The following is a 12644-nucleotide window of genomic DNA, read 5'->3' on the forward strand; positions in this document are numbered from 1 at the left end:
TGTTACCAACATAAATTGGGACAGTATTTAACTTGACTGCTTGTTTGGTGCCTCTTCTTCTTCTCTTTAATACAACCACCAACACAATAATAGATAGTAGTACAAATGATCCACATACTACAATAGCAATTATCTTCCATGTTTCAAATGACGAATGATATGATGATGAATCAACTTCACATCATTGCATGAATATGATGATGATGATGGTTCTTTAGGTTCACATTCTGGAAGGATATATTCATCACCAAGTAAGACTCCGTTGAATATTGGATCGAGTTCAATTGATTGTTTGAACGGTGGGATATTGAATGCTGTTAAAAGGTTGAATTGTTGATGATTGATTTGTTGAGAAAAGAGTGGATCATCATTTGGAATAATAGTGACTGTTGATGGAGTGATGGTGACATTGTCGATAATCATCCGACTAGCTATTCTAGTGATGAAAACGGATCGACCAACTTGAACTTGAACCCAGTTAATTTGATCATAAGGTGGTACTTCTATTCTAACTTTCATATTACCACATTCATCAAATTCAACCGAATCTGATCGAGAATGGAATATCACTTGAAGCTTACTGATTGGTGACGCCCATACCCAATCAATTATTTTAACAGTATATTTAATTGATTTTCTTGGTGCTTGCATATCTTCATCTGCAAATACAATCATTTGAGTGTCAATGAATCGATCGATTTTCAATTGTAGTTTGGTATGTTGATTATTCTTTATCGTTCCAATATAGACTGATTGTTCACCAATGTCTGTTGATGTTTGATTCAGTAGTGTCCAAGCTATATTATCCATCGACACGGTTTGAAGGATTGATTCGTCTCGATAAATCTCTCGAATTTGTTGAATTGCCATTGTAAAGTTGACGGCAATACCAGCCACTGATTCATTGGTTGTTAAAGTCGATGTTAAATCATCCAAAACCGTTGTATTGTATAGTCGATGAGGTCTAACTTGTTGGATTGAACAATCCACAGGTGGATCTTCTAAAGAATCATTTTGATTTGTTGTTGTTGTTGCTAATTTATCGTGATAAATGTTTGGTGAGTCAACAAAGAAGAATGATGAACAATCCAGCAAGTGATCATAACCACTATCACATTGACAACTACCAAATGTTGGATTACATATTCCATGTCCTGAACAATTATTTGGACATTCTACCACATTTGATGTAACTGGTACTATAGTATCATCACCATCATCATCATCATATTGACGACATTGAATAATATCAATATTAAACAATAAAAGCATTAAACCAACTACCACTACTATTACTATTAACCGTGACATTGTGAAGAAATAATAATAATTATCTATTATCTCTATCTCTATCTTTTTAAATGCTTTTTTAACAGTGTACAGGTTGTTCCTATCTATCTATCCATCACTTACTGTCAAACTTTACATCATATCTATCATTCCTCGACAAACGAAAGAATAACCATAGATATGTGTATGTTGAGTAGGAGGGAGTAGTGGAGGTTGGTTCGGTGACATGTCATATGCTATCGAAGTGCGCGAGAAGGTGACTGTTGTTGTTCATTGCCTTTTTCTTTGCTCTTCATTTATAGTAATCTCTTGAATATACATTTGTCATTGTCTTGTAAGATGATGAAGATAATAATACACAAAAAATTACACCTTTATGTTTGTTAAAAAAAAATTTCGATCATTTAAATTATTATAATATAAAATATAATATATAATATTATTATTATTAAAATTTTTATTATTCTTTTTAAAAATATATCTAATATTAATTTGATCAAAAATCAAAGAAGTTTGAATAGGAGTGTAAGTAGAATTTAACTAGTTCATTGAAAAAATGGGATTAGATTTTTGCTAAAAATGGAAAACTTTGATTTGGACAATAGATATGATTCTTTCAACTACTCTTTCGAATAAAATAGTGATAGTGTATCAGTACACGATATTCGAATTATGTATCCTCGAATGAATACCAAAACAACTATAGAATACGAACTAGTAGGTAGTACTGTGACCATGACTCACCCCCCCTACACCCAAGTTGATAAAAAAGTTGGATACTCTTCTTCTACTCTATCCCACAAATTTGGGTTTTTAGAGGGAAAAGCTGCAAAGTAGGTGAATAATTTTTATTTTTTCGTGCAACTCATTTTCATTCATTTATTAATTTATTTCATTATTTACTTAAGTTCGAGACATAGACAGAACCAATCAACATCCTCATACTATATCCTTTAATTCATCTTAGATACATTCAAAAACAACGACACTAGTAGCAATAACAACACCTTTATTTATACTTTATACATTATTATATACACTACTCTTTTCTCCTTTAATAGCAATTTACATAGATTATTATTATTATATTTGTATCATATCCTCTCTTATATCACAAACAACTTGTAATTTTCCTCATATTAGAAAGAATCATTATAGACTTAGATAGATAGACACCAACAAAGACATTATATTATATATCATCTTTATTTATAAATAGACAAAACATACATAACAATGGGTAATGTTTTTAGTTCATGTTGTGATCAGAGAAAGTCACATACTCCATACGATCCATTTATATATGATGAAGAATATGAAGAATATCATAGTCCGAATAGTATGTAGTAAAAATAGAAATAGTAGGAGTAGTAGTAGAAATGCTTGCATTTGCAGACTGTAAAGAAGAAAGTAAAAGACGGTGCTGCAAATATACTACCAAAACCACCACTCTCTCTCTTTTTTTCAAAAAGTGGGTGTGAATGAATAAATGAATGAAACTAACATTCTATTGTTTTTTTGAATTCTTTCTTTTCTTTGTAGTATTAAACCCTCATGTAACAAATACATATCAACCTCCAGCACCAATCTTATTGGAACAAACAAATTATAGAAACTCTGATCTATACAGTAGTAATAATTCAAGTAGTCATAATCAACAACAGCAACAACAACAATACCATCAACAACAACAAAGTTATTATGAAAACTATACCTCTTCACAACAATACAATGATTATCATCAAGACAATAACAATGACCATAACCAATCGTATCAACCTTTTCCAGAGGTAGAAGATGATCAAAATGAAGATGTTACATTTGATACCAATTATCAAGAAAATTACCAACAACAACAGAGAGAATCGTCATCAACATCAACATTACCAACCATTATTGAGACTTCTACTACATCCACTACTTCAACGCAACCAATAACAACTTGGCAACAACCTCAACAAACTCAACCTCAACAACAATCACCAGTTAATAGAAACTTGACCAATTTAAATAGTAGTAATGGTAGTGGTAATGGTAGTGGTAGTAGAAACTTTAATAATAGTTCACAGGATAAATTCTATCCACGATATATGAACTTTACCGAATCTGTATATATGGCGCAACCACCTTCATCTGAACTAGGCATTACCGATTCTGTTGTAGATTCTTTGGTTTTTGGTCTTGAAAACAAGAATAAAACAACAATCGATAATAATAATATTAATAACAATAGTAATCAATTCCAACCATCATCATCACCTCAACCATTAACATCATTATCATCTACTACTACTAGTACAACAACAACCTCTACTACTACCACTTTTAGACCAACAGTAACACAAATAACATCACCAACTTTAAATGATAGCATTAGTAATACTAGTAGTTTGGCAAATTCTCAGTACCAAGACTCAACTCTTTTGAGTGACGAATCACTTTACTATGACGCACAAGATTAAACCAACGACAATGATATGATAGATCAAAAAGTATAGTGATTGATCTATTTTTTCCAAAAAAAACACATACAAATGATGATTTCCAACACATACACACCTATAAATAATAATCAATCAACATCAAACAATGTATCTCAAGGAATATTCTTCTTTTAATAAATGTTATTTTCAATCCTGCTTTTCCCTCTCTTCTCCTTTAGAATTCAGAGATCAAACCCAAACCCAAATCAAAAAACAAAAACTACCATAAACTTATTTCTTTCTCTTTTGGTGTAGGATTTGTATATATATTAAAAAAAATGATTAATAAATATTATTATTTATTTTTAAATTAATAATAATAATTTGTTATATTATTAGTGGTGTGTGATTATTATATTATTATATTATTTTGTCTTTCTCTTTCTCTTTTGTTTTTTTGTTTTTTTGTTTTTTTATCTTCTTTTTAAATGACTTTGAGCATTGTGATAAAGTTCACGATAAAGATGGGCAGTTGAAAATAGATCTTCAATGTCTCGGTCCTGCCAATTTTGAGTGGGTGGTTTTTGGAGAAAGATCATAATGTCTGGGAAATCCTTTTGTTTGAGTTCATCAGACCACAGTACTAGGAATGCAGCACAAACATAGACGTGGAAGATGGAGAAACCTTCACGCTCGCATAGGTACGTGTCCCACATACGAATGACCAAGAGGAATGGTATTTCACGCATCAAAAAACAATTCATCCAACGGAATGCAAATTCGATAAACTGACAATCCTGCTCTGCCAAGTGACAACACAACGACGAGTTGATAGTCTCGAGCAGACCTCTGAGTTGAGCAATCATCCGTTGGATACCCGGTTGTGCAAAAGTGTAGTGGTCTTGAATACCGTCAAGTAGTTTGGTGAGACACCAATAAGAGTCGGCCTCGACCATTGCCAAAACACTAGATTCGAGCGTATTAACTGTACATTGCTCGACATTTTCTACAAACTCTGATAAAAACACATAGATAAATGGAGTGGCCAAATCGTTGATTCCTTGAACATAACCCGTTGATGGATGTCTAATTGCCCATATATATAAAATTCTTTCTAATATTTCTTGTATAATTGGTTGTTGGAATAATGGTACCGATGGATTTGTTCTTGGTACATCCATTTGAATCTAAATAGTAAAAAGTAATTAAATAATTAATAAATGTCCAAAAAAATTATTATTAACCTATTTATATTTACTTGTTTTAAAGTTTTCTTGTCTGGATCAGTTCTTTTTTCTTCTGAAATATAATATTGGGGTAAACAATCTCGATATTCTTTTCTTTTTCTTTCTAAAATCTCTTCTCTTCTTTCACCATTTGATGGTAGATAACCTAATAATATTTTCCATGCCATCGATCTTTTTTTCTCTGGAATTCCCCTCCATCCAATTTTTTTTAATATATCTATAAAAAACAAATAAAATATTAGATTATCATATGAGGATAGGATTATTTTATCTATTATATTATTTATAGTTTACCTAAATCTACATTTGATTCCCCTAAAAACTTTTCAAATTTCTTTAACTTTGAAGCCTTTTCGTTATAAATTGCATTCTGCTTATTGATTGAAATATCACCACCACTCGATGATAGAGATGAGGTGGATGATGATGAAAGTGAAAGATGATTCTCTGATGTTACATTGGTTGACATGTGGTGGTGTCCGTGTCCGTTTGTCTTTGGTGATGTATAATCTGGTGAATTTAAATTGTCTAAACTACCACCGCCGCCATGACTGATGGTCACATCTGTATGTTCTGTCGATGATGAAATGACACCATTCTCTACTACTATTTTATGTGTTGTTGTTGTATATGCATTATGATTAAATATTGCACTACTATCTATATCTTTTTTTGATTTTGGTATCAAATTTCTAAAATAGAATTGAATTATAAATAAATAAAGATAAAAAGAAATGTAAATAATTAGATATAATGTAGTTTCTTTTGTTTCTTTCATTTCACTGCATTGCATACCCATTAAACTTTTCAAATTTATGTGGAAGATGATTATTGATTGGCTTGGCAACACCGGGAGTCTTCCTCGACGACCCAAATCTCCAAAAACTATCTCTTACAGGACTATTAGTGTCACTCTGTAGGTTTGGTGAGCTGTTACTCATTTATGTAAATATGTAAAGATGAAACAAATATCTGTTTGTGAAGATTATGAATATATATATATATATATATAATATGTAACTATCTTGTTTGTTTGTTTGCTGATAAATGCTACTTCGACTAACTACTCTCTCTACTAACTGTTATATAAATCTCTCTCTCTAGGTCTTGTCGTTTACGATACACCTTATATCTACTCTCTTTTACTATGATGATGATGATGATGATGATTCAGCAGTAGTCTCTACAAAACAAACAAGCCAACCGCACTGCAAATAACTAAAAATAAGTCACCTCTGAGGGAGGAGAGACAGAAAAGAAAAAAAAATTAAAATGAAAAATTGGGAATGGATGGAATGATAAATAAATAAATAAATATTAATAATCCTGTTGATTAGTATCTATGACTATTGACAATAGAATAATAATAATATGGTATAGTAATATGGAATAGTAATACGGATTTAATCTAATGATATTATTGAAAGAAACAATCCTTATTACAAAAATATGGACTGATGGAAAATTGATTAATTAAAAAAATAATGATGATATGAAAATGAAATGATGATTTTGATCGTCGCAGTAATATGTATCAAGTTGATGATCAGGAGGAGGAGGAGGAAGAGAGAGAAAAGATGGATAAAAAATTATAATTATTTATTTGATTTATTTGATTTATTTATTTATTCTATTCGTCTTGAGCATGTCACTAAATTCCAAACACCAAAAAATCACTATCTACCCCAACCCATCATCATTCACCACCATATTAGTAGTAATCACCCCTCTTTCTTCCTCCATACCAATAATATCGCAGAGAGTGTCATGCCAAAAACGATCGATAGTACCACACTTACAAACAAACCGACAGACAGTTTATTTGATTGACATAGATGTCATGTCACCATAGGTATAGGTCAGAAAGGTAAGGTAGGAATGAGTATTACCATTCATTCATTATTTTCAATGGAACAAACAATCGGAACGGAATCAGTGTATTGATTGATCTTTTGATTGACTCATTTTTGATTGGTTTGAAAAAGTTGAGAAGATGAAGGAAATAAAATATCTAATATTAGGATATTAATGATTGCGAACAACTCTCAAGCTATTTTAAAATAACTTTAGTGTGTTGTGTTCGTTAATAACTTATCTGTCGATTACTTTGAGGATGAGCAACAACAAACGCCGAACTCTATGGATGATGACATCCATCGTCATTTTATCTAAAAGTCAAGAGTTCTCCACATAAAAAGATAGATAAGATATCTTGTGTCTACTACAGTATGATGCAGTGTCTTTTTGAACCGATGTGTGTAGATGAAAAAGAGAATGAAACTGTCTGCTGCAACAGAATTTCCCGACATGGTTCATTATCCGAAGATATTTTGAAAGTGGCATGTTTTTTAAATTAAATTGAATGAAATTGCTGCTGCGGTTAGGGGGTAGATTAAAAGGGTAGTAATCAGAGAGTAGTTTTTAGTTTTATTTTATATTTTTTAAAGGTAAATATAAACATATATAATACACACACATACATATAATATAACAGATAGAAAGAGATAGAGATAGAACAACAACAAACAACCTTTGAGAAAACAACTCGAACATTTCCAATCATAACCCACACACCAACCAACCCACTAACACTCGCACCAAATCAATTCAATTCAAATCAAATCAAATCAAATAAATTTTACTTGTTTCTGTTGGTGGTTGCTACCTACTCTGCTGTTCCTCTTCCTCTGTTGTTGTTGCTATTGACCATATGTAATTGACATCAATTAACCATCTTTATCTTCATCAACTATCAATTTTTATATATATATTTATACTCTCTAATCTTAAATTACTCTCTATATTCTATTCTATATTCTATTCTATATATTCTTCTATTCATTTTATAGATGATGAGATCTATAGTAGTTTTAATATTCATTGCCTTTTTGGCAATTACATCTGCTGTCAAGATTAAGATTGATGGCACACATCAACCAAAGAATGGAGGTGTTACTGCAGCCACCGCTTTTCAAATTGGTACTGGTATCTATGATATCACAGGTCCCGCCGCTGAAAGTATGTACATACAAACTACAAATATAATATACATATATTAATTGTGTCTTTTTATTAATAATTAATAATGAATAATCACATCTATCTAGCTGGTATGATGGGCTATGCTATGCCAGGTCAAGTTACTGGTGGAATTCATTTCCGTTTACGTGCACGTGCTTTTGTATTCATTGATGCCAATGGAAACAGAGCTGTTTATGTTAGTACCGATTCTTGCATGATTTTCCAAGTATGTTTGATAGAGATAGATTTTGATTGATGGAAAATTAAATATTAATCTTTTTTTTTTAATTTCTTTTTTTTTTTTTTAATTTCCCAAAGGCAGTAAAATTAGAAGTAATTCAATTATTACAAGCACAATTTGGAGAAGATATGTATAGTGCTGATAATGTATTGTTGAGTGGAACACATACACATTCTGGACCGGGAGGATACTCGATGTATGCGTTGTACGGTATTACGACGTTGGGTTTCTACAAGGAACACTTTAATGCTATTTGCAATGGTATTGTACAGGCTATTGTACAGGCACATAATAGTGTGCAACCAGCCAACATGTTTGCTCAACAGGATGAGTTGTGGAACACCAATATCAATCGTTCGCCAACCGCCTATCTCAACAATCCAGCATCGGAACGTGCACAGTACGACGCCGACGTCGACAAGAACATCACTGTCATTCGTTTCGAGGATCAGTCGGGTAATCCATTTGCCGCACTCTCTTTCTTTGCCGTGCATTGCACGTCGATGAACAACACCAACCATTTGATCAGTGGAGACAACAAGGGTTATGCATCGTACATTTGGGAAAAGTCGGTCAATGGTAACTCGACCCTGCCAGGCAAGGGTCCATTCATTGCCGCCTTTGGCCAGTCCAACGAAGGTGACGTGTCGCCAAATACAATGGGTGCCAAGTGTCCAGACGGCACACCATGCGACGCACCAGACTCTACTTGCAACGGCAAAAATGAAGGATGTATTGCCCACGGTCCCGGAAAGAACATGTTTGAGTCGACTCAAATCATCGGTACCAACCAATACGAAAAGGCATCGGCTATGTTTGAGACGGCCAGTATCCCCATCACAGGTGCCGTCCAGTACCGTCACACCTACCTCCCCATGACCAATGTCACTGTCAACCCCCCATTCTCGTCGAGCAACACCTCAGCCACCACCTGTCGTGCTGCCATGGGCTACTCTTTTGCCGCCGGTACCACTGACGGACCGGGTGCATTCGACTTTACCCAAGGTGACAACAACACCAACGGCAACCCATTCTGGAACTTTATCTCGCGTTTCATCGCCGTCCCCACCGAAGAGCAAAAGCAGTGTCAGTCGCCCAAACCCATCCTCATCGACGTCGGCATGACCCAGCCATTGCCATGGACACCCGATGTCATCCCCATCCAAATCGTCGCCATTGGCAACCTCATCCTCTGCGCCGTGCCAGGCGAGTTCACCACCATGTCTGGCCGTCGTCTGCGTAACGCTGTCCGTGACACGATCGCCGCCGGCATTGAAAACCCAATCGTCTTGGTCGCCGGTCTCGCCAACACCTATTCCGGCTACATTGCCACTTTCGAAGAGTTTGAAGTCCAACGTTATGAAGGTGCATCCACCATCTTTGGCCCACACACCCTCGGTGCCTATATCCAAGGCTTTGTCGAAATGGCCCAATCCATCGTTGACAAGACCGAGTTCCCCGCCGGTCCAACTCCACGTAACATGACCGGTCACACATTCTTTTTGTTGCCACCCGTCGTCTATGACGAAGCTCCAGGCAGCAAGTTTGGTGCCGTCTACAGAGACGTCCAATCGTCCTACTCGATCGGTGAAGTTGTCTCTGTCATCTTTTACGGTGGCAACCCACGTAACAACTACATGACCGAAAGCACCTTCCTCACAGTCGACCTTAAAAACTCGGACGGCTCATGGACCACCATCCTCGTCGATGGTGACTGGGACACTAGAATGTACTGGAACATGCACGACCTCGCCCAATCACTCTTTACCATCGAGTGGAATGTCGAAGCCAACTATCTACCAGGTACCTACCGTATCACCCATTCTGGTTATGCCAAGGAATCTGTATTCTCTGATAAATTAACTCCATACTCTGGTCAATCAAGTGAATTTACCATTACTGCTTAAAACCATAAAAAAACTAAAAAGATTTATACAAAATCACAAAAAAAACAAACATAAATCCTTAGGATAAATAATAATATTATTAGTAATCTTCGAAGTAAATTAAACAACTTGTTTAATTAATTAATCCCCCCAAAAAAAAATAAATAAATAAATAAATTTTGTTACATAGTCAAATAAATATAATTATTAATATTATTATTCTTTCATTTTATCTACATCTTGTTCTTGATTTTCTTTTTCTTTTTCCATTTCTTTTTCTTTTTCTTCTGGAATATTATTTTTAGTTGGATTTGTTGCTAGGTCATTGATCATTTTCCATTTTTCTAATTCTTGTAGTTTGGAATGAGGGAATGAATCTATAATACCCAAATGAGTTAGTCTAGTTAGACCCTTGAGAATGACTGATTTGGCATGTTTGGTATGAGCTGATCTTGCATGTTCAGTTGACATTCCCAACAATGAAACCATATTTTCAATGTCATATGGTGATCTCATTAATCTAGTTTTATCACATCCACTACTAATAATAACATTTTTCCCTTTTGAACTTCTAATTAATTCTGTTGTATTTGCCATAAATGATCCATCCACTAAAAAAATAGAAAATAGAAAATAGAAAATAAATTAATAAATATAATAAATAGTGTATATTTCTTTTTCTTTTACTTACTTTTAAAAATATCATTATAATTAATTTCATAATGAATTCCTTTATCATAACCTTTTCTTAAAACTTCAGTTCTAATTCTTGATTTAACGTTGCCTTGAAAATTGATGATATCTACCCAAGGTAGAATAGAGATGGCTTCCATTACCATACGATCGGCTGTTGTAATCGAAATCAAATGATATTGTTGAAACTTTTTTTGAAATGATCTCTCCAAGTCTTTTAACTCTTCAACCTTTTCAATGACGATATTAAGTCTTTTGTATATTTCCATTGTATGATTATTTGTATTTGGTTTCATCCATCCAGATGATGTAAATTGTTTTGAATATACTGGTTGATCTAATACATTCTATATATAGAAAGAGAAAGAAGAAAAAGAGTAGGTTTCATTGTTAGAGAGAAATGATGATCATTGCTTTTGATCTATAGATGATATATACTTCAGCATTTGCTTCTTTTGGTCTGAGTGTTTGAGTAATTGCAACTACACCATATCCAACTATACAAAAGACAATAAGGAATGATCATCAATGATAATTATGATCATAGTCATCAAATGATAAGGTTCTTTCATTAGCATTAAATACATTTAAGGGAGGACTTTGACTTATTTACTATAACATACGTTGAGATAGATAATCTATTGTATCACTTGTAGTTCTCACATCTTTAAAAGGTACATTTAAATCACAAAAGCTCATGATTTTCTTTAAGGAGATTATCTATTTAGTGTATATGTATATGAGAATGATTTGCTGAAGATTAATCTAAGATGTTGAATATTTTTTTAATTTTAATATTCGATTCGTTCACATTGACACAAGTATCATTGACTAGTCAAAGCTTTAAAGAAAGAAAGAGTATTTTGCATACAGGTAACAACATCTTCTTTAGCAAACAACACCTAAATTAATAGAAGTACAATACACAGAGAATCATGCAAGAACTCTTACTCTTACTCTTACTATAGAATAATCAACTCTAATAATAATATAGAAGGATGGCTAACCACTCTGTTGGCATTGTGTGATTATTAAAAGTTGTTGAATTGGTTGTATAATTAAATCAATAGTTTATTTCTTTCATTTAAAGCAATGGTCTTGAATTAATTTCATGGAGTACAAGAGGATTATACTAGTAATCACATCTGCCACAATAACTGAGTCACATGCAGTAAAGTCTTGAGGTTCCTCTTGGTAATCGTTATAGTCTTGAATCATATCCTCGAGATCGTCATCATAAATATGAAAGCTCCTTGGAAACTTCTTCTTTAATTCGTTATGAATTGTTTTGAATTGAATAGGATTATCATAATCACATCTTCCATGGATATCATCGACGGGGGTGTTGATGGAGGGGTCCCATCTTAGAAACCATTGTCCATGATCAGGTGATTTCCAATGTTCATGACGTCTACATTGGAAGTGAAACCGTGCGAATACATTGTCAGATGGATTAGGGTCTTTTCCTTGAACAAATAGATCATCTCCGACGACAGATGATGAATATTTCTCCCTTATTCCAATGAGAAACTTCTGATAGGCTTTTAAATCCCAGTCTTTCGAGTCCATAAAGTCGAATTCGTATTCTCCTCCCATTATTATTATTTTTATTTGTTAGGAGAAATACCAATAATACCTAATCTGATTTGATTCAATGACCAAAAGTTAAAAAAAAAAAATTGATTGAATTTAATTTAATTTAATTGGATCTGATAGTGTTGATCATGGGCGGCTAAATAGAAAATGATTGGTTGGTTCGCACATCAATCTGTTTTTCCCAGCTCATTCACTCTATTTTATGAGAGGAATAACCACCCTTTTGCAAATTAACTTGCACAAATAT

The 12644-nt window shown here is 33.5% G+C and overlaps 6 protein-coding genes across 6 annotated transcripts; 2 read left to right on the forward strand and 4 right to left on the reverse strand.

Annotated features, from left to right (window-relative positions):
* Positions 1-129: 129 nt before the first annotated feature.
* Positions 130-2233, reverse strand: DFA_02904 (IPT/TIG domain-containing protein; the record flags this gene model as incomplete). The annotated part of the gene is made up of 2 exons (XM_004362454.1): positions 130-1286; positions 2194-2233. The coding sequence occupies 2 exons, from the start codon at positions 2231-2233 to the stop codon at positions 130-132; spliced, it is 1197 nt and encodes a 398-aa protein (XP_004362511.1).
* A 293-nt stretch (positions 2234-2526) lies between these two features.
* On the forward strand, positions 2527-3752 carry DFA_02905 (uncharacterized protein; the record flags this gene model as incomplete). Its single annotated transcript, XM_004362455.1, has 3 exons — positions 2527-2629; positions 2653-2700; positions 2833-3752. 3 exons carry the CDS (start codon positions 2527-2529, stop codon positions 3750-3752), a joined length of 1071 nt encoding a protein of 356 aa, XP_004362512.1.
* Positions 3753-4186: 434 nt separating this feature from the next.
* Positions 4187-5901, reverse strand: DFA_02906 (TBC domain protein; the record flags this gene model as incomplete). Its single annotated transcript, XM_004362456.1, has 4 exons — positions 4187-4900; positions 4972-5177; positions 5255-5652; positions 5756-5901. 4 exons carry the CDS (start codon positions 5899-5901, stop codon positions 4187-4189), a joined length of 1464 nt encoding a protein of 487 aa, XP_004362513.1.
* Positions 5902-7234: 1333 nt separating this feature from the next.
* On the forward strand, positions 7235-10129 carry dcd2A (neutral/alkaline nonlysosomal ceramidase family protein; the record flags this gene model as incomplete). Its single annotated transcript, XM_004362457.1, has 4 exons — positions 7235-7270; positions 7810-7978; positions 8068-8207; positions 8300-10129. 4 exons carry the CDS (start codon positions 7235-7237, stop codon positions 10127-10129), a joined length of 2175 nt encoding a protein of 724 aa, XP_004362514.1.
* Positions 10130-10324: 195 nt separating this feature from the next.
* Positions 10325-11500, reverse strand: drpp30 (RNase P protein subunit; the record flags this gene model as incomplete). The annotated part of the gene is made up of 4 exons (XM_004362458.1): positions 10325-10719; positions 10800-11148; positions 11240-11298; positions 11425-11500. The coding sequence occupies 4 exons, from the start codon at positions 11498-11500 to the stop codon at positions 10325-10327; spliced, it is 879 nt and encodes a 292-aa protein (XP_004362515.1).
* A 125-nt stretch (positions 11501-11625) lies between these two features.
* DFA_02909 (uncharacterized protein) lies at positions 11626-12397 on the reverse strand (the record flags this gene model as incomplete). The annotated part of the gene is made up of 3 exons (XM_004362459.1): positions 11626-11703; positions 11741-11763; positions 11935-12397. 3 exons carry the CDS (start codon positions 12395-12397, stop codon positions 11626-11628), a joined length of 564 nt encoding a protein of 187 aa, XP_004362516.1.
* Positions 12398-12644: the final 247 nt, after the last annotated feature.

Source organism: Cavenderia fasciculata (assembly GCF_000203815.1).
Source record: "Cavenderia fasciculata unplaced genomic scaffold Scf_Dfasci-G-b-205a01.r1-3, whole genome shotgun sequence".
Lineage (NCBI taxonomy): Eukaryota > Evosea > Eumycetozoa > Acytosteliales > Cavenderiaceae > Cavenderia > Cavenderia fasciculata.